The following is a 22,877-nucleotide window of genomic DNA, read 5'->3' on the forward strand; positions in this document are numbered from 1 at the left end:
GGTGTTGAGCCTGCTGTTGGGACAGCTTTATGTAGGCCCTAACAGTTTGTGGGCAGCGTTTGTCACCATTATAGTGCAATTCATGCATTGTTTAGTTTTGTGTTGTGTAGTGGCTTTGCTGGCATGTTGTTTTTTTTGCCTGTCAAGATGTACATGCCAAAATCGACACTGCCTATAGGATCCAAATTATATGTATTTTTTCAAATACTTGAAAATGTAGGCATAAACAATTACATATGGTACAGTACAATAGGGAAAATAGAATAAAGATGCTCCTCCCCTTTGATCTGAAAACAACACGCTCTGTGTAGCAGGTAGAAAGTCACAGTGAAACGACGCTGCTACCAAATTAAGTTATTATGCAACGCTTGCTATTGCACACTGGCCTTGGCCATGTTGTAGGGAGGGGAGGAGCGGGGTCCTAAAAGAGTTCGCTGCCTCTCACGTTTCATCACTTGAGCGCTCGACTACCCGGTCTCGGTCCTAGGACGCATTTTAGGTGCGTGGATGCATACTTGCTATCACTGACTACCTTTTTTTATTGCTTTTATCGCATTTGCTGTGGTTTCCGGACGAGCAGGAGCCAAAAAGGTGAAATAAGTGCGGTTTTCGCGATGGGAGCACAGACCTCATCGCATCGGGACGGGAAGAGCCAAGAGGATGCTTCAGCCAAGAATCTGAGATCAGCGGTGAACGCGATTTTGGAGGTAGATAGCGTCGTCGAAACCAAGGTAAAACAACGGTACCCAGTAATGGCCACTTTACAGCTGACAATGTCAATATCTACTACCCTCGGGCTTAGCCTACACCCCATGTTTATAAACATATTTTAGTTTATTTTGATAGAAAAACAAAGTATAAAATATTGGGCATCAATGTTGAATATTTTTAAGAAATTATAAACTCACGATGCTGCGATGCAGTGCAACTTATTTTTGCTGAGTAATGCTATGAGGTGCCTGTGGTCGCTGCAGTTAGCCTGTCTGTAGTAGGCTGTAGTAGCGGACTAAACTCTACTCCCGCAGTAATAAAAACGCCAACTGTGGTCTGCGTGGTCACGATTTACGGCTCAATACCATGGGCTCACGGCATCAACAGTTCCTGTGTGCGTTTCAATAGCCTATAGCAGCCTAACATGGATCTGTTGCTGCTGATGATGGAGAATGATAAGAAGAAGAATAAAACAGAGATGTATTAAACATTTATATTCATAACACACATGCAGGCACAATACAGGCTGCAATATTTTGTAGTTTGTAATCAATGGCACTCCCCACATTGATTGACAGCCGCATGTCTTGGTCTTCAGATTTAGCCTCCACATCTAGATAGTTTCCTGCACTTTTTGAAACATATTCAAAGATACCCTAGATAATGATGAAAATCATAAAAAAGGCATTGGCCAGTAATAACCTTTTAGCTTTTTGTGTCACATGATAATTCCATGTTTTGATTCCAATGTGCTTGTCCCAGCTCATACATAGCTGTCAAATCAAACAATTTGCTGGTCCCATGTTAGTATGTAGGGTACATAACTGCCACATCTGTGTTATATTATGAACAATGAACCATGTTGACAACAAGGTCCATATGACTGACACGGATTCTGCTGTGGTGGACAGTGCAGTGCCCCGAGACTCAGCAGCGCTGGGAAGGCATGTCTCAATTTGCACCATGTGAAAAGAAAAATAACAAGAGCCTGGGGGTGCCTGGCTGGTTCTGACTTAAGATCCAGACGCACTGACACACACACACACACACACACACACACACACACACACACACACACACACACACACACACACACACACACACACACACACACACACACACACACACACACACACACACACACACACACACACACACACACACAGTGGGTGTCCAACACGATACACTCTGCAGCTGGGAGCTGTGGATAGGCATCAGTGATGTTTTTGTTCTACTGTAAGATAAGAGGAGATAGGCCCACTGACTCCAGATGGGTTATGGATATATTGCCTCTGTGTGAACGCTTCTGTAGGTTATGCGTGAATAATTCAGCTTTAGGAGGACTTCAGTTAATGGCTTGGTACATTTGGCCACCTGCTGTTTTTGAAGCACCATTAAACATAATGCATTTCTTGTCCTTTTAGTAGCCAGAAGGTGTAAAATCTAGTTGATCTTTATTTCGTTGTATTTTAAAGGTCAACAGCTACATCAAAGAGTATTTTAATATTACCATTCTATGCTGAACAGCAAATGAATAGTAAATATTAGAGACTTTCAAATATCCATTTCCCTTGTATTTTGATGCAGCTGTATAGCACAAACTAAGCATTCCCTCAAGCTTGTTTTTCTGTGTGCTGTGTTTGCTCCTGATGTCATGGTGTGTAATAGTGAGGGTATTGTGATTTGTGATTTGAGCAAGAACAGAGAAATAGGCATGTATGTATTTTAGATGACAATATGTTCCCCACTGTAGCAGCTTTGTAGGACTATTCAAGCAACTTGCTACTTTGCTACTTCAAACATTTTTGCTTTCTCACCAATCTCAAATTTTAGTAACTTCTTGCATTTTTACCCAACTAAGTTGGAGGATTGGATACAGGAGCCAACTTTATGCAATGACGATGAAGGTCGTGATTTTGATGGTTTCCAATCTAAAATGTTTCCCATCTGATTGGTTTAATATCCACCTATCGAACTGGAGAGCATTCTAAACTTGATAAGACCAGGAAGAGATCAAATCCTCACTGAAGTAGCTATGAGTTGCATACACACCTATTCAATGCATGTTTATGGCAGAGTCTTTGTCATTTGGACTAGGACCTTCTCTCTCAGGGCCATCATGTGTTAAGAGTTTTGGTCGGGATGCAAATCCAGCCAGCTTTAGACGTTTGCCGTTGTCTTTAAGCCTACCTTATGGTTTGAGATTTTGCTTACCTCATATGTCATATAATCCAGCCCATCTGACTGATTAGACCCCCATGAACTGTTATAACATAGTTATACCATCTTTATGATATTGAAATGTAGGATTGTCACCCAGTGGCAATGAGAAGCCAGACCATCTCAGGAATGATGGGGTTACAGCTCTAACAGATCCACAGATGATGCAATCTCTATTGCACTCCACACTGTCCTTTCCCACCTGGACAAAAGGAACACCTACGTGGTCACTGACAACAAAGAGACAGCCCATAGGGAGGAGGTCAGAGACCTGGCCGGGTGGTGCCAGAATAACAATATCCCTCAATATAATCAAGACAGAGGAGATGATTGTGGACTACAGGAAAAGAAGGACCGAGCATGCCCCCATTCTCTTCGACGGGGCTGTAGTGGAGCAGGTTGAGAGCTTCAGGTTCCTTGGTGTTCACATCACCAACAAACTAGAATGGTCCAAACACACCAAGACAGTCGTGAAGGGCGCAAGACAAAACCTATTCCCCCTCAGGAGACTGAAAATATTTGGCATGGGTCCTCAGAACCTCATAAGGTTCTACAGCTGCAACATCGAGAGCATCCTTGTCACGCCTTGGTCATTGTATTTTGTGTTTTTGGTATATGTTTGGGTAGGCCAGGGTGTGACATGGGTTTATATGTTGGGTTTCGTATTGGGGTTTGTATTAATTGGGATTGTGTATGATTAGGGGTGTGTCTAGTTAGGCTTGGCTGCCTGAAGCGATTCTCAATTGGAGTCAGGTGATTCTCGTTGTCTCGGATTGGGAACCGTATTTAGGTAGCCTGAGTTCGCGTTGTATTTTGTGGGTGTTTGTTCCTGTCTCTGTGTTGTAGTCACCAGATAGGCTGTAATTCGTTTCACGTTTCGTTTGTTGTTATCAGTTATTTCATGTACCGCGATACTTTCATTAAAGTCATGAGTAACCTACACGCTGCATTTCGGTCTGACTCTCTTCATTCAACAGACGAACGACGTTACAATCCTGACTGGTTGCATCGCTGCCTGTTACGGCATCTGCTTAGTTTAGAGTGTTGTAGAGTGTTCAAGCAGAGGAGTTGTTGCCTTCATCGACTCGGAAATTAGTGACTAATACGTGCACCCCTTCTACGGGCATGTGAGGAGGGTTCTTGAAATGTAACATCCATCAAAATGTAGCTGCTGGAATCCAGCGGTCCGTTCTAGCCGTTTCAAAAGGAGGCGTGACAACATCGTGATTTTGATATATGGTTACGTGAGAATAGGCAGGATCCTAAATACTAGTAATTGGGGGGGGATCTATATTTACTTATCACAATATTATTTTTGGAAGAATATCGATATTTGACTCCTAGTATCGATTTGTAAAAAGGCGACTAGCCAATATAGCTACCGCTAGTCGGCACTACTTGCACCAAAACTCGGTTATTTTTCATCCTATAGCTTGTTCTCCATCTTCTTTTTAAGTAATGAGCCAACATGTTTTCAGTACTTTTATTTCCTGACTGATAAAAACGTATTTTCTCATGCTCTCTCATCTCTCTGTAGCAGACATATAGTGAGCAATATGTTTGGACCATCAAATTGCAAAAGAATCGCCGTATCGTCTCGCAATACATTTCGATTTGTGAGAATCGCAATACATATCGTATTGGCACCTAAGAATTGTGACAATATTGTATCGTGAGGTCGCTGGCAATTCCCAGCCCTACTAAATACATCGTTTTGCTCCTGACACACAATACCTGTGTCAATCAAGAAATGTATGTAACATTAACACCATCCATCCATAAGCACATACGGCACATGCATTCATACAAACACTGTTTACACATGCCTGTGTCATGCTACATGCAGTTCACAATAGAGGGCCATTCACTTGCTGTAAGCAGAACACAGTAACGGGTGATTATAAACATTGACATGGGTAATGTAATGTAATGAGTAGATCGCTTAAAGGCCCATACATTCTTTTATAATGAGCTTTGGCTGGTCTAGCTCCATTATGACTCTTATTATCCTGTTTAGGACTGAAGGACGAGGCAGGCATAGAGGGATGGGAGTGGGTGAGGGGGGGGGAGGAGGGGAGGGCGTAAAGCCAAATTGAGGAGCCATTGAGGATTGGCTGAGGGAGACAGGCTTGAGTGTGCACAAGCCCAAAACAGCCAGGAAGGAGAGTGTTTTGGGGGGATGGAGGGATGAGAGACAGAGAGTGGGAGAGAGAGGGGAGGAGAGAGGTAGAGAGAGAGCCCGAGAGGTGGAGTGAAATGGGGACCTGCCAGGGTGACATAAAGACTGATGAATCGGGTGATTGTTCTTGGTCCCCTTGGTTAAAAGGACCCTGATGACAGCAGGGGTAGAGAGTGAAACGGACTCAGGTAAAGAAAGAGTCTAATGGGGAGATCTAGGCAGCCAGGCAACCCGTGATACAAGTGAGTATTCGACGTCCATCCATGTCTGAACAAGTTGGAAGATGACGTGGAAACTGGCCACTAGGGGCAACAATGAGCGGTGTTACCTTCAAGTAGATTTTAATTTTTGATAATAGATGGGGTTGGCAGATGGGCATAAGCATCTGCCTCTGATTCCAAAAGTTGCAGGTTCAAATCCAGCAATAGAAAGTTGTTTTTTAAATTTTCTGTTCTAAGCATATCCCAAACCTTAACCCTTACCTTGACCATTTGGAGTTAATGCCTAAACTTTATATTTATTTAACAAGGCAAGTCAGTTAAGAACAAATTCTTATTTACAATGACGGCCTACCCTGGCGGCGCTGGGCCACTTGTGACTAGGGGACACCCAATCACGGCCGGTTGTGATTCAGCCTAGAGTCGTACCAGGATCTGTAGTGATGCCTCTAGCGTTGAGATGCAGTGCCTTAGACCGCTGCATCACTTGCGAGCCCGAACTTAACCCTTACAATTTCAGAGTTATTGCCTTAACTTAAATACTTCAAAATGTTTGAGAAACATAGATGAACGTCTAATTCTGACATGAGACTGAGAGAGCTAATTGGATCGAGTACCTCTTCTCTCATCTGCAGCTATGGGTTAATGGGAGAGTTTGGACTAAGTAGGAGTCTGTAGCTAGGTCCCAATACTCTCACAAGGCCTCCCTCCGTTCCCCAACTTCTTCTCTTCATGACAACTGAGGGGTGGAAGGACTGGATAGGATGCAACAATATAGCATTAACCTATCCAGTCCTGTCAGATCTTTGATCACAAAGGAAAGACAATGAGAGTTTGCTATTGAAGACTGGGACATGCATGCCTTAGATTCAGACCTTTCATTGACTAGGTTCATGTTATAGGAGCCTCACCTGATTACATAATTCAGTTAAACAATAATGGAAGAGGCTTCTGGAGGTCAATCACATTTATTTATAAAGCCCTTTTTTACATCAGCCGATGTCAAAGTTCTGTACAGAAACCCAGACTAAAACCCCAAACAATGCAGATGTAGAAGCACAGTGGCTAGGAAAAACTCCCTAGAGAAGGCAGGAACCTAGGAAGAAACAAAGAGGCTCTGAGGAGTGGCCAGTTCTCTTCTGGCTCTGCTGGGTGGAGATAACAGAAGATGTTCAAATGTTCATAGATGACCAGCAGGATCAAATAATAATAATCATAGTGGTTGTAGAGGGTGCCAAAAGGTCAGAACCTTAGGACTAAATGCCAGTTGACAACAGGTGCGGTAGAGAGAGGGAGAGAGAGAGAAAGTCGAAAACAGCAGGTCCGGGACATGTAGCATGTCTGGTGAACAGGTCAGGGATCCATAGCCGCAGGCAGAAAAGCTGAAACTGGAGCAGCAGCACGAGCAGGTGAACTGGGGACAGCAAGGAGTCATCAGGCCAGGTAGTTCTGAGGCATGGTCCTCCGAGAGAGGGAGAACAATAATTAGATGGAGGATACTTAAATTCATACAGGACACCGAATAAGACAGAAATACTCGATATACTATACTGTCTACTGATATGGACAGCTCCATCAAGAGGATCCTCCTGGATGATGTATTTTGGGAGAGGTAAGCAGCCTGAAACTCCTGAAATCTAAATAGCAGTAGCCATTGCACAGATTGAGGGAGAAAATGCCATCCTGTCTGATGTTCAGACTCTGCTTGCAGATGTAAGAGAATAAATATTTACTACCCTGCCCACTTCCCTGTTGCGCCAAGCAGAGGAAACTGCAGTTCTGAAATAAATAAAAAAGCGTGAAGACTTCTGCCTGAAGCCCATACACGCCACAGCGTCCATGTTGGACCCCAAGTATACTAGCAAGAGCATCCTGTCTGGTGCAGAGATCAACAAGGCCTATGGTGTCATCACTACCGTGTCTCGCCAACTTGGCTTGGATGAGGGAAAGGTTCTTGGTTGTCTGGCGAAGTACATTTCCAAGCAAGGGCTTTGGGTTGGAGATGCAATATGGCAGTTGTGCCAACATATCTCATCAGCCACCTGGTGGAAGGGACTTCGTGGATCTGAGGCCTTTTCTCATTTTCCTCCATCATCCTCCAATTCCCACCAACAGACACCAAAACCCGCAACAGGCGCAACAGACAAGGGTTAAAAAACTGGTGGCCATCCGGGCAAATGTGAGGCTTTTTGAACCTGACAACCTGCCTTCCACAACAAGGTTGGAAAGTGACAGTGAAGATGAGGACTCAGAGTCTGATGTTCAAGTGGTGGACATTGTTGTGGTCCAGGGAGAAGACATGAATGCCTGAGAGGAAGACAACCAAAGCGATAGTTTCTAGACTATCATTTTACAGAATTGAATAATTCTGTCTTCTTATGATAAGGTCAAATGTTTATGTTTTTCTCTCCATGTGATATGGCAAATATATCCAATGCAAAAAAATCTACATTGAAATGGGATTCATATTCATTTGCATATATTTCCGTTAATTCCCACGGATGTTTCCACCTCTGAATATAACCCAAAATATGCAACCCTACTAGTAACGCTACAATGTTCTCTTCCCAGAGTGTGTACTTTGTTTGTTGTTTTGGTCTTTATGTCTCACTGCTCTGTACGAGCTCTCTTCTCCTGCCTCTCTTTCTCTCTTAATGGAGGAGAAATGGGAAGAAGCTTGTGTGTAATTAGAGTTTGTCCTCCATCCCCCCATTTCGGCCATGTCAGATCCACCGCCAGCTCAGCTCTGAAAATAATGGACTTGTGTATTTGGGCTTTTAAAAAGGAGAGGAGGCTCTTGTTCTTTTGTAAGTTTCTCACCCCTCGATCCCTCTGACGGGGAGTTCAATCCCGTTACATGATAATGAGTTTCAGGGAATTACATAAATTATATTATGATTATCTTAAAATGTTCCTGAAATAGGCTTACCCCCTCTTTGGAGGCCATCCTTGAGACAGCATTAGTGTCTGTCTGTGTTTCTCTGTTAGTTATTTTGCGTTATAGGGATAAGGGAAACATCACATGGAGAGCCGTCTGGTCTGTGGCTCTCTAATCTAACAGGTTGTCTTTTATTCTAGTCCTGTTATATTTTACACACAGCACCGGACAGGTTTATTCCACTGTGTCTGTGGATTCTCCAGTTCAGATGTCTGGTTATTCATCTGGTTATTATTGACAGATTAATCAGAATATTTTAAATTGTTGTATTGTCACTGTGATAAACGTGCATTAGAAAGTGTGGCATGACCCAACATAGTTACAATAAACGGCTTTGACTTGAAGTAGGCCTAAAGATTGGCTTGTAATGAATTATTATTTTATGTACAGTAGTACCATTTTCAAGTAGGCCTTAGGGACAAGTGCACCTCTGGATCGGCACTCAGAGCTGGTTTTTCCACCGGACGCTGGAACGCTTTCTATTAAAATCCTATGGAAAACAAACACATTGCTATCTGCTTTCATTCTTGGGAAAAGGGAATTTAGGTGGGTGCTGGTTTTTTCTATCTTGGCAGCAGAATCCTGTTAACTCATGCAATGTTCCCACATTTATGTCTGTATGGAAAATACCCTGTCCCCCATTCCATCAGTCATGCCATTGTTATTTAGTTTACATTAATTTGATTATAATATACCCCAGCTAGATATGGTATACCCTAACCTTTGGGGTTTAACATACAGTATTGGAAAACAGCCATTTACAGCCATATATCTCATGCATAAATGGTATCCCAGTGAACACATAGATGCAGAATGACACAGCAGAAGCAGCATGCCCGCATGAAGAGAGTCATACTGGAGAGACATGCTCATCATCTCTATTTTGCCGGAAGGATGTGTGTGGGATCTGATGGGAAAATGTTTCCCTCCGCCCAGCTATGGTTCCAGTCAACTTAATGCTGTAAGTAGGAAGATTTCTTTGGATTGATACACTTAAACACACATTCAAATATGAATCTACTCCCTCCTCCTCCCCAACACACGTGCATTCTCTACCTCTCTTTTCAAATGACGGATGGCATCCCTTCGAAGAATCGAATTGATTTGTCTCCCATGTTTTAATCTCAAAAGTAATGAGACCAGATGCTGAGGTATTGGGCAGTGGGGGCGATTTGCCTGCTCTGGACCTTTGGGAGACATTGTCCTGTGATGAGGATGCGCACAGGTCTGGCCAGCAAGGGGTGCACCCTTTGCTGTTTCCTGAAGTCCACGATCATCTCCTTTGTTTTGTTGACGTTGAGTGAGAGGTTGTTTTCCAGGCACCACATTCCCAGAGCCCTCACCTCCTCCCTGTAGGCTGTCTCGTCATTGTTGGTATTCAAGCCTACTACTGTTGTGTCGTCTGCAAACGTGATGATTGAGTTCGAGACGTGCTTGGCCACGCAGTCATGGGTGAACAGGGAGTACAGGAGGGGGCTTAGAACGCACCCTTTTGTGGCCCCAGTGTTGACAATCAGCGGAGTGGAGGTGATGTTTCCTACCTTCACCACCTGAGGGCTGCCCATCAGGAAGTCCAGGACCCAGTTGCACAGGGCTCAGACACAGGGCCTCGAGCTTAATGATGAGCTTGGAGGGTACTATGGTGTTGAATGCTGAGCTATAGTTAATAAACAGCATTCTTACATAGGTATTCCACTTGCTCAGATGGGATAGGGCAGTGTGCAGAGCGATGGCGCTTGCAACATCTGTGGATCTATTGGGGCAGTAAGCAAATTGAAGTGGGTCTAGGGTGACAGGTGAGGTAGAGGTGATATGATCCTTGACTAGTCTCAAAGCACTTCATGATGCCAGAGGTGAGTGCTACTGGGCTATAGTCATTTACCTGTGCCTTCTTGGGTACAGGAATAATGGTGGCCATCTTGAAACATGTGGGGACAGCAGACGGGGATAGGGAGATATTAAAGATGCCCGTAAACACACCAGCAAGCTGGTCTGCGCATGCTTTGAGGACGAGGCTAGGGGTGCCGTCTTTACCTTGTAGCCTTGTGTGGGTTAACACGTTTACATTTTTTCTCACATCGGACAGGGAGAAGCAGAGCCCACAGTCCTTGGTAGCGGGCCGCGTTGGTTGCACTGTGCTATCCTCACAGCGTGTGAAGAATGTGTTTAGCCTGTCCGGAAGCAAGACATCGGTCTCGGCGACGTGGCTGGTTTTCCTTTTATAGTCCATGATTGTCTGTTGTCCCTGCCACAAACGACTCGTGTCTGAGCCGTTGAATTGCGACTCCATTTAGAGATATTCATCTTTAAGTAAAACACATACATTTGTTTCCAACTTTTGTCTACAACCAAACTCGATCGTATAGCTAGTGGAAAGAGGAGGAAGGGAAGCGCTACTAAGGTACACAATAGTGCATTTTGGTAGATAGGTGTTCTTTGGTAAAAGGGGTAAATTGGTCATCAAAAAGAAAGGAGGCCCAAAGCACTCTTCATATAATTGATTAAAATGCCTTTATTTTTTATTTACCTTTATTTAACTAGGCAAGTCAGTTATGAACAAATTCTTATTTTCAATGGCGGCCTAAGAACAGTTCAGGGGCAGACGGACAGATTTGTACCTTGTCAACTCAGGGGTTTTGAACTTGTAACCTTCCGGTTACTAGTCCAACGCTCTAACCACTAAGCTACCCTGCCGCATGTTCAATAGAAACAAAGTTTTTAAAAACCGACATGTTTCGGTTGCATGGCCTTCGTCAGGGAGCCCAAAAAAAGGAATACAATGTCCTCTTTTGAACAGCTTTTCAATTAGCCCTAATTGGAAGAGGGAGTGGTTACACAATTGATTGGACGCGCCTAGTAAGCAGTACTATACACATTAAAAGGTGAAATACTGTAGCTATGCTATCATAAAAATACAACTACAAGATAGAAGTATCAGAACACTAAACGGTACTTCTAACCTTAAATATGACTAGGAGAAGTGTCAATAATAAGAAAGCAATATATTTCATAGTACACTAGAACACAGCAAAACATTAACAACAGTCTAACCATAGCTGAGGGCAATTGAGCAAAATGTCCACTAGATGACAGCAAATGGACCCATCACGACCCTACAGGAAGGGTGAGAAATCCATATCTTCATTTATACCAGGGTATTTAGTGGCCTGTAGTTTGTAAATCCAAAAACTTTCCCTTTGGTTTAACTGTTTAAGACAAGTCTCCTTTTCTAATAGAGGCCGGAATATGATCAATACCCATAGCTTGTAGGGAGGTGTAGGGACTTTAGTGCCTTGCCATGGGGTAGTCTTCATTGCCTACCCGCTAAGCGCAACATGAAGGCGTCTCTTTGTCCATCCAATGTAGAACACCTTGCACTGTGGACATTCCAATCTATAGATAACATGAGTGGTTTTGCAGTTAATGAAATGCTTGACTTAAAACTCAATTTTGGAAGCTGTGTCAACAAAATACTACTTCTGTGCAATATTTCTGCAATGGTTGCAATGGTTACATTTAAAAGAGCCCTTGGGTTTGTGGTCAAGCCAAGTTTTTTTTGAGAGTCACCCGGAAGATAACTGTGGACTAATTTGTCATTTAGGGTCAGACATCTCTTAAAGCTTATGACTAGTGGCTCAGTAAAGACTTGGCGTAGTAGCGTATCACTTTGTATGATTCCCCAATTATTTTTAATGATTCTTTTAATGTTCTCTGCTTCAGTGCTGTATTTTGTAACAAAATACACTCTCTCCGATGTGTCACGAGGCACTCCCCTTCGCAACAAGTTCTCTCTGTCAAGTAATCCAGCCCTGATACCGGCATCTTCAGGACCTGAACGCTGTAGCCCCGATTCAAGAAGCGATTCTCAAATTAACCAGATTTGACACTGTAGTCTGTTTCCTGATCACAAATTCTGCGGACTGTTTGTAATTGGCCATATGGAATATTCTCTTTTGACTTTTGGGGTGAAAGCAGTCTGCCCTCAGAATGGTATTCCCACCTGTAGGCTTTCCTAAAGATTGAAGTGTGCAAACAACATTCGTCATTTTTACTCATGTCGAGATCCATAAAATGAATGACATCCTTGCTGTACTCCATAGTTAGTTTGATGTTAGGGTTAATGTTGTTAAGGTATTGGTGGAAGGAAATAAGTTCATCTTCTGAGCCGGACCAAAACAGGCAAACATCATCAGTATAACGTATAACTGTTGGGATTGGCTGAAAACATGCCCTCTTTTCCAGCCATGTCTTTAATACATAAAATGCTGCTTGTCCAGTAGATTGGTCAGACCATCGTTTAATAGTAAGAAGCACGGGCACTTCCTGTTTGAGTTTCTTCGTATAGGATGGGAAGAGCAAGATGGAGTCGTGGTTAGATTTGCCTAAAGGATGACTCGGAAGGCCTTGTAAGCATCCCGGAAGTATGAATAGCAATGTTCGAGAGTCTTAGTAGACCGAGTAGGTCAGTCAATATGTTGATCGAATTTCGGCAGCCTAGTCCTCAGATTTGCTTTGTTAAAATCCCCAGATACAATAAATGCAGTCTCAGGATATGTGGTTTCCAGTTTGCATAAATCCAGTGTTCTTTGAGGGCCATTGAGGTTTTGGCTATAGATGGGATGTAAATGGCCGTGGCGATGACGGAGGAGGATTCTCTTGGGAGATAATATGGTCGCCATTTAATAGTGAGGTATTCTAGGTCAGGTGAACAAAATTACTTTAGTTCCTGCATGTTCCCAGAATTACACCATGAGTCGTTAATCATGAAACCCCCACCCCTGCCCTTCTGCTTCCCGGAGAGACATTGTTTCCTGTCTAAACGAATCCTGCTGGCTTTACCGACTCCTACAGAGTATTAAGAGAGAGCCATATTTCCGTGAAACAAAGTACATTACAGGCCCTCCTGGATACCTACAGCACCCGATGTCACAAGAAGGCCAAAAAGATCATCAAGGACAACGACCACCCGAGCCACTGCCTGTTCACCCTGCCGAGGTCAGAACAGCTGCATCAAAGCTGGGCCCGAGAGACTAAAATCAGCTTCTGTCTCAAGGCCATCAGACTGTTAAAGAAGAAGTTACAGGTCTGTAGGAGCCAGAAATCTTGCTTGTTTGTAGGTGACCAAATACTTATTTTCCACCATAATTTGCAAATAAATTGAAAGTTGAAAGTCCGTGTTGCCCAGAAACAGCCCCAAAACATCACTGCTCTAGAGGAGATCTGCATGGAGGAATGGGCCAAAATACCAGCAACAGTGTGTGAAAACCTTGTGAAGACTTACAGACCTCTGTTTGACCTCTGTCATTTGCCAACAAAGGTTATATAACAAAGTATTGAGAAACTTTTGTTATTCACCAAATACTTATTTTCCAACATAATTTGCAAATAAATTCATTAAAAATCCTACAATGTGATTTTCTGGATTTATTTTCCCATTTTGACTGTCATAGTTGAAGTGTACTTATGATGAAAATAACAGGCCTCTCTCATCTTTTTTAAGTGGGAGAACATGCACAATTGGTGGCTGACTAAATACTTTTTTGCCCCACTGTTTGCATATTCTAGCATCTGGTCCTGAGAAATAGGCGGTTTACTTTGAGAACGTTATTTTTCCAAAAATGAAAATAGTGCCCCTAGTTTCAAGAGGTTAAGACACTCCTCGTCTACAATCCAATCCTTACATTTTATGGTTCTAGAGGAAGCTAATAAAGAGGGTAACAGGATACCAAACCTTTATTGCTCATTTAAGTGAATCTGTCCTCACCTCAAATCCTCCTTCATCTAATCCACAGAGGTCCATCTGTCTCTCCTGTTTCACACGTTGCTCTCCTGTCATAGGACACATTCCACAGCTATGTCTTTCTACAGAGACCCAGTCTCTTTCACTCCTTCTAATATACTATGCGTCTGATCTATCATGTCTTTAATATCCCAGTGTTCCAAATGTCGAACCCAACAGTCCCTCCTCTTGAACAATAGCATCCTAATGTTCAATTCATATAAACATGGACATTACTAATACATGTATAAACAATGAAAATAAAACATAAAAACTAACAAACAAACAAATGAACCAATTCAGACACTTATGGCCTCCAGCTTATGGCCTCCAGACACTTATGGCCTCCAAATGCCATTCCAGCTGAATCTGCGGTCTCATTCAATGGCACATGGAGCAGCTTCCCTTTCTGGTTCCTAAGAGAGTGATGGCACAAGACTTGGAAAGCAATAAAAGACACACAAATCATAACATTATTAACGATGTGATAAGCAAATGCATAAATATATATGCATGACAACCAAAGTCTAAGACCATGACAATTCCCGCCTCTCTTCACCTGACTCTATGCCTCCAGGATACTTTCCTGCTGGGTTCCACAGAAATGAAAGCTCTAAAAGCTTCCTCATGCTTTTGCCCTGTCTTTAGGACCCAGGTCCCAAGAGGTGTTCCCAAGTCATGTTGCCACTTTGTTGCCCATCTTCTCGATTTCACCTGATAGGCACAACACCTGATATGCAAGTGCGTATCCGTAATCCATGTTCCATCCTCTTGAGGTAAAACACCATTGTATATGCTTTCACATCAATGCCTTCAACATTTTGTTCACAGTACAATGGACAATCCTCTATCATATGATGCGTTAACCCATAAAGCAGTTAAACCCCAAACCAACTATGATTTTTATAGTAGTTCCCAGAACTAATCTATTCATATGTCTTACAGTGGAATCTCTCTCTCGCTCCACTTCCTCTGTCATGGTGTCTTCACTCACCCATTATGCAGTTGGACCTCACTTCATGTGAGAACTATGCACCCCAAGGAGAGACATGACGATCTTAACCACTGCAGGTACTATTCGCAGTAGTGTGTCTCTCAAACCAAGGCTGTTCCAACAACCCCGCCTGGTGTCTCTTGATGAAGTTGATCATTCTTCATTAGAATTTTTCATATTCAGGGCTTTCGACCCCATTAAGATGTTTCCGTTCCCTTTCTTTCCTGTCCTTCGGAAACCCATTGAAATACCTCTTCAAAACAGTTCATCCTCTTCTCTGTAACCATCATACCACATAAAAAAATAAAGTTCATTTTAGGTTTGGTAACCCCAATGCTATTTCCTCGTGACGCTCCACCCTTTCGTCCATTCTAGAATCCCATTCCAGAATAAGACGACATCAAACATGAATGTATTTAAAAATAAAACCACACAAAATGCCTAATGACTTAAACCAACCCTAAAAACTTCTGAATTTGCAAGGAGTGTTTGGCCATTTAATTTAAATGTGTTCCTTTAGAATCCATTCCCCTGGCATTTCGCCTAAAATCTTCAACCCATAATAAGTTTTCGTGTGGCAAATTTAGCCAATTTCTCATTGTAGGAATAGGCACGTTCTATAACACTTTCTCTCACCAAGGCAGCCGCCTTAACCATTTTGTCTGCTTTACGATTGCCGATGGCGATTGTATCTGTACGACTGTCACATTTCACCACTGCTAATTTACTGGTTAACTGACATTCTTCTGTCGCTGTTAACATGCCCCGTGATGGCCACAATGTACCGAAATCATGAACTACTCCAAATGCATACCACACACAGCCTACCCCGTTACTCTATTCTCATCCGTGTTCATGTAACTAGAGCCATCTTTATACAATATTTTTCCCTCTTGCAAATCAGGTCTAGGTTTTGGAGTAATTTGATCTGGGTCATGCTGTTCACTATGGTTGCTACTGCGTGTGGTATATACATATCTACTTTTTGACCCATTGTCATGGAAGCCGTGTTATGCAACACCATTTCAGTCACCTGTATCGCTCTAAGGCACAGTGTGACATTATTTTGCCACCGAGTCTAGCGATTTACTCCAGTACATTACTGGTCTTTCTCTACCCCCATGATTTTGCATAACCACCGCTCTACAATGTCCCTCTTGTTCATGAACACATTTTTTAAAATGTCATTTTAGGTTTAGCAATCCTAATGCTGGCGCTTGACACAATTGCTTCTTTACCTCGACCAACACTTCATCTTCTCATGTGGACCCTTCCCTTACGTCAACTCTGTAAGCGGCTCCGCAATTTCAGAGAATGATGGAATAAAATTTTGAACAAAATTGAAAACTCCTAAAGTTTTCCTGAGAAAAATGGAAAACCCCAAAATATGTTACCTTTTAATTTGGTAGTTGTGCTTTGTCATACGATGCTTTATGACCCCGTTCCACCAAATTGTCTACCAATGTCGTGCGGTCTCGCATGTGAGTTTCTTTCATCCACATATTATACCAACACAGAACCTACAATTGACACCCTTTAACGATTGTTTCAATGCAAAATGATACCACGTGGGACTGTTTTTAAATCTCATCAGTACTCTACTAAAAATGAGGTAAAACATGATCTTATAAGTCTTCCATCACATAGAAACCGTAATCTCTAATCTCTTTGAAAAAGATGCAAACTCTTGTATAGCTGCATTTCCTGCTAATGCCAATGCCTGATTGTCCCACATCTAAAACAGGGAGCCATCTCCTTACACTTTGTTTTTTTCGCTACGTTTCTTAGTTTTATCCTGGCCATTGAAACTATAGTTAGTGATTTCCTCTATGGCTCTACTAACCCTTCACATGTCTGTGAGGCGAGTGGAGTCATATTCCACTCTCAAAACATTGTCTCTAATTAAATTTACTACCCCGCAATTATCGTTTTGATCACAGGGTTCAACCCCGTCATTAAAGCAGAAGCGCAAATTCTATTCAATTCACTCCCGTTCCCACTTTCTGGGTTTATCACTATGCATTTTCTGTTAATAGAATGCTGACATTAAAACTCTGGTATATTGAGTTTTTGATTCTGGTTTTATGTCCTTGTGCCAAGTCATAATTTCTTCCCAGAATTCTTTATTTGATTTTGAATTCACCGTCAGCAGGAAAATATTGTCCAATTTTATCTAATTTGCTAAATTTCTCCCATATTCCAGCCGAAATGGTATAATGCTCGTGCACTTCTTTTAGCGCTCCATGGATTTATTACATTTCGCTATTGTAACGGGTGTCGTCGCCGGATGAGGAGGAATCGGACCAAAGCGCAGCGTGGTAAGTGTTCTTGACTTTATTTAACTGAACACTGAAACAAAAAGAACAAAGTGCAAAACGAAACCGAAACAGTGCTGTCAGGTGCAGAAAATACTAAACAGAAAACTTCCCACAAAACATAGGTGGGAAAAAGTTTAAGTATGGTTCCCAATCAGAGACAACGATAGTCAGCTGTCCCTGATTGAGAACCATACCCGGCCAAAACAAAGAAATACAAAACATAGAAAAAGGAACATAGAATGCCCACCCAAATCACACCCTAACCAAACCAAAATAGAGATATAAAAGCTCTCTAAGGTCAGGGCGTGACAGCTATCTCTATATTACAGGGAGAAACAAGTTTGTTTGTCGCCATATCAATAGTTATTATTCCGTGAACACGCCCGACGGTGTTCAGGGTATTTTAGATTTCTTCACTCCCGTCTATAATACCCACCTTCTATTAACTATTTTCTAAGATAGCACAAGACACTTCTCCGGATAATAATTAGTTGCTCACGGCACTTAATACCTTGTATTATAACCGATACCACAGTTTCTGCAACTTTATTATTGAGAACACGGACAATACTTTGTCCTATTCCAGTACTTCCTCAAATATCACTATTGATAACACACATCATCAAAATGATTCACAATTGTCTTCCTATTTCCACATACTCTGCCATGGTTCATCACCCCAACAGGGCTATGCAGGGAACCAACCCCACTGGTATTTACCCCTAGGGACTCACCCTTCGCAGGTTCCAGCCTGCTCGGGTTTACCTTCCGGGACTCACCATTTACTATAAAGCTAGGACCGGTCGTCACACAATGGGCCTATAGAATTAAATTTAGGCTCTCCAGGTCCAAATCCCATAATTAGTTCAGCCAACGATTCTCATCTACCCAAGATGTCAAAATGAGTGGAAACAGATATAGGAACTAGCCTACCTTGCTTGTTGCCAGCTCTGCTCCACTGATCTGGACTCTTTGGTTTGACTACAAATTGTGGTGAACTCCTGGCTAGCTGTTAGCCATCTGTTAGATTCTTATTTTTCAGAGCTGATAACCCACGGACTCTAGAGAAGCTTGAACCAAGTTTAATTCTTCCCAACGGTTCTGTACAGCTCTAATCAGACAACCCAACATTTGTCACATCCAGATATTTATATCCCACTTAAGGCACTCCTTCTCTCCAATCCTTACATGTTATGGCTCTACAGGAAGATAATAAAGAAGGTAACAGGATACCAAACCTTTATTGCTCCTTTACACATTCCACAGCTATCTGTCTTTCTACAGAGACCCAGTCTCTTTCACTCATTAATATACTATGTGTCTGATCTATCAAGTCTTTAACCTTTCTGGCGCAGGCGTTCAGCTAGCGACCCACCTCGACAACATCCGGTGAAATTGCAGCACGCGAAATTCAAAATACAATAAACGCAATATTAAACATTCATGATAATACAAGTGTCATACATGATTCTTTAGCTTAGAATCTTGGCAATCTTACCGCATCATCTGATTGCAAAAAGGCTTTACGGCGAAAGCACAGCATTCGATTATCTGAGGTCAGCACCCCACAACATCATAATATCCAAACAGGCATCACAAAATCCCATATATCGACAAAATAAGTCACTTCCCTTTGAAGACCTTCCTCTGATCGCGATCACAAGAGTCCCAGGAACACAATGAATGGTAATTTTGTTCGATAAATTCCTTCTTTATATCCCAAACAGTCCGTTTAGTAGGCGTCATTGAGTTCAGTAATCCACCCGTTCAGAATGCAGACATAGGAGTTCCAAAAGTTACCTGTAAAGTTAGTCCAAACAAATGAAACAAAGTTTCTAATCCATTATTAGGTACTCTAATATCTAAATAAACAATATTTAATACGAAGCAAACTATTTTCAAGAGGAAAGGAAAAGAACGGAGCGCGCTCCCTCGGTCACGCGCGCAATGAGACTAGTTTTGCCATAGGACTCCCTGAGGATAAACAACTATTCTTCGTTGGTTTTTCAGAATACAAGTCAGAAACCATATATAATGACTGTTGACATCTAGTGAAAGCCATAGGAACTGCAATTTGGGCAAATTGCTTAGAGTTACAACCAACCACATATTCACCCCAATTCTAATTGGTGCTTGGTGTGTGGATGTGCCCAGAAATCTGGAAAGAGTTAAAGGTCATTCCACTACCAAAGGAAAACAAATCTGCCTTCACAGCATGCTGCCTGTGTTAAGATGTGTTAGGATTCGGCATGGGCCTTCAGATCCTCAAAAGTTCTACAGCTGCACCATTGAGAGCATCTTGAATGGCTGCATTGCCGCTAATTGAGGGCCTGATGATTAGTTGACAAGTTGAATGACGTATGCTTCAATAAAACTGTGTACTGTTGGGGGTACTGAGGACCAGTTGGTAAGCACTGGCCTAAAGTATGATGGCATTAGCATTATGGGCATTTGCAAGGCACATTGTTTACATATTGTTGAACCTCCAAAGACTTAAATGTAAATGAGTAACGGACATTCCTTCATCGATAAACTCGAAGCTGACCATCACCCCTGGTGAGACAAAACCGCAACTCGTCAGTGAAGGGCAGCGATGGTGGGTTTGTTGTTGCCGGTGATGTCTGGTGAGGACCTGCCTTACAACAGGCCTATCAGTCCTCAATTCAGCCTCTCTCAGCCTATTGCAGACAGTCACAGCACTGATTGAGGGATTGTGCGTTCCTGGTGTAACTCGGGCAATAGTTGTTGCCATCCTGTACCTGTCCCACAGGTGTGATGTTCAGCTGTACCGATCCCGTGCAGGTGTTGTTACACGTGATCTGCCACTGCGAGGACGATCAGCGGTCCGTCCTGTCTCCCTGTAGCGCTGTCTTAGGCGTCTCACATTGCAATCTATTGCCCTGGCCACATCCGCAGTCCTCTTGCTTCCTTGCAGCAAGCCTAAGACATGTTCACGCAGATGAGCAGGGACCCTGGTCATCTTTCTTTTGCTGTTTTTCCAGATTCAGTAGAAAGGACTCTTTAATGTCCTAAGGTTTCTTAACTGTGACCTTAATTGCCTAATTCCCTATCGTCTGTAAGCTGTTAGTGTCTCTAAGACCGTTCCACAGGTGCATGTTCGTTAATTGTTTATGGTTCATTGAACAAGCACATGAAACAGTGTTTAAACCCTTTACAATGAAGGTCTGTGAAGTTATTTGGATTTTTACGAATTATTTTGAACGACAGAGTCCTGAAAAGGGAAGTTTATTTTTTTGCTGAGTTTTTATATCCCGAAGTATTCAGACTCCTTGACTTTTCCCACATTTTGTTACGTTACAGCCTTATTCTAAAATGGATTATATTAGTGTTTCTCCTCATCAATCTATATATAATACACCATAATGACGAAGCGAAAACAGGTTTAACACTTTTTTTTGCAGATGTATCAAAAACAGAAGTACCTTATTGACATAAGTATTCAGACCATATGCTATGAGATCTCAGGTGCATCCTGTTTCCACTGATCATCCTTGAGATGTTTCCATAACTTGATACACCGGTGGTAAATTCTATTGATTGGACATGATTTGGAAAGTGTCACGTTCGTCGTATTGATGATACCAAGGCACAGCGTGATTTCAATACATACTTCTTTTAATAAAGAAAGAACACTAAACAAAATAACCGTGACGCTATATAACCCGAGTGCTGACAGGCAACTACACAGACAATAACCCACCAAACCAAATGGGAAATGGCAACCTAAATAGGATCCCCAATCAGAGACAACGATAAACAGCTGCCTCTGATTGGGAACCAATTCAGGCCACCATAGACCTACATTTACCTAGACAAACCAAAACCCCATAGATGTACAAAAACCCTAGACAAGATGAAAACACACATACCACCCTTGTCACACCCTGACCTAACCAAAATAATAAATAAAACAAAGATACCTAAGGTCAAGGGCGTGACAGAAAGGCACAAACCTGTCTTTACAAGGTCCCACAGTTACATTTACATTACATTTAAGTCATTTAGCAGAAGCTCTTATCCAGAGCGACTTACAAATTGGTGCATACACCTTATGACATCCAGTGGAGCAGCCACTTACAATAGTGCATCTAAATCTTTTTAGGGGGGTGAGAAGGATTACTTACCCTATCCTAGGTATTCCTTGAAGAGGGGTTTCAGGTGTCTCCGGAAGGTGGTGATTGACTCCGCTGTCCTGGCGTCGTGAGGGAGTTTGTTCCACCATTGGGGGCCAGAGCAGCGAACAGTTTTGACTGGGCTGAGCGGGAACTGTACTTCCTCAGTGGTAGGGAGGCGAGCAGGCCAGAGGTGGATGAACGCAGTGCCCTTGTTTGGGTGTAGGGCCTGATCAGAGCCTGGAGGTACTGAGGTGCCGTTCCCCTCACAGCTCCGTAGGCAAGCACCATGGTCTTGTAGCGGATGCGAGCTTCAACTGGAAGCCAGTGGAGAGAGCGGAGGAGCGGGGTGACGTGAGAGAACTTGGGAAGGTTGAACACCAGACGGGCTGCGGCGTTCTGGATGAGTTGTAGGGGTTTAATGGCACAGGCAGGGAGCCCAGCCAACAGCGAGTTGCAGTAATCAAGACGGGAGATGACAAGTGCCTGGATTAGGACCTGCGCCGCTTCCTGTGTGAGGCAGGGTCGTACTCTGCAGATGTTGTAGAGCATGAACCTACAGGAACGGGACACCGCCTTGATGTTAGTTGAGAACGACAGGGTGTTGTCCAGGATCACGCCAAGGTTCTTAGCGCTCTGGGAGGAGGACACAATGGAGTTGTCAACCGTGATGGCGAGATCATGGAACGGGCAGTCCTTCCCCGGGAGGAAGAGGAGCTCCGTCTTGCTGAGGTTCAGCTTGAGGTGGTGATCCGTCATCCACACTGATATGTCTGCCAGACATGCAGAGATGCGATTCGCCACCTGGTCATCAGAAGGGGGAAAGGAGAAGATTAATTGTGTGTCGTCTGCATAGCAATGATAGGAGAGACCATGTGAGGTTATGACAGAGCCAAGTGACTTGGTGTATAGCGAGAATAAGAGAGGGCCTAGAACAGAGCCCTGGGGGACACCAGTGGTGAGAGCGCGTGGTGAGGAGACAGATTCTCGCCACGCCACCTGGTAGGAGCGACCTGTCAGGTAGGACGCAATCCAAGTGTGGGCCGCGCCGGAGATGCCCAACTCGGAGAGGGTGGAGAGGAGGATCTGATGGTTCACAGTATCGAAGGCAGCCATTAGGTCTAGAAGGATGAGAGCAGAGGAGAGAGAGTTAGCTTTAGCAGTGCGGAGCGCCTCCGTGATACAGAGAAGAGCAGTCTCAGTTGAATGACTAGTCTTGAAACCTGACTGATTTGGATCAAGAAGGTCATTCTGAGAGAGATAGCGGTAGAGCTGGCCAAGGACGGCACGCTCAAGAGTTTTGGAGAGAAAAGAGAGAAGGGATACTGGTCTGTAGTTGTTGACATCGGAGGGATCGAGTGTAGGTTTTTTCAGAAGGGGTGCAACT

The 22,877-nt window shown here is 43.1% G+C and overlaps 1 protein-coding gene across 1 annotated transcript in view; it reads left to right on the forward strand.

Annotated features, from left to right (window-relative positions):
- The first annotated feature begins 339 nt into the window (after positions 1-339).
- Positions 340-22,877, forward strand: part of LOC118398380 (A-kinase anchor protein 12-like) — a 60,296-nt gene continuing 37,758 nt past the window's right edge. The window contains exon 1 of the mRNA XM_035793654.2: positions 340-731. Within this exon, the coding sequence (XP_035649547.1) occupies positions 615-731 (117 nt within the window). The 5' untranslated portion in view covers positions 340-614. The remainder of the gene's footprint in view (positions 732-22,877) is intronic.

This window comes from Oncorhynchus keta, chromosome 19 (genome assembly GCF_023373465.1).
Source record: "Oncorhynchus keta strain PuntledgeMale-10-30-2019 chromosome 19, Oket_V2, whole genome shotgun sequence".
Classification (NCBI taxonomy): domain Eukaryota; kingdom Metazoa; phylum Chordata; class Actinopteri; order Salmoniformes; family Salmonidae; genus Oncorhynchus; species Oncorhynchus keta.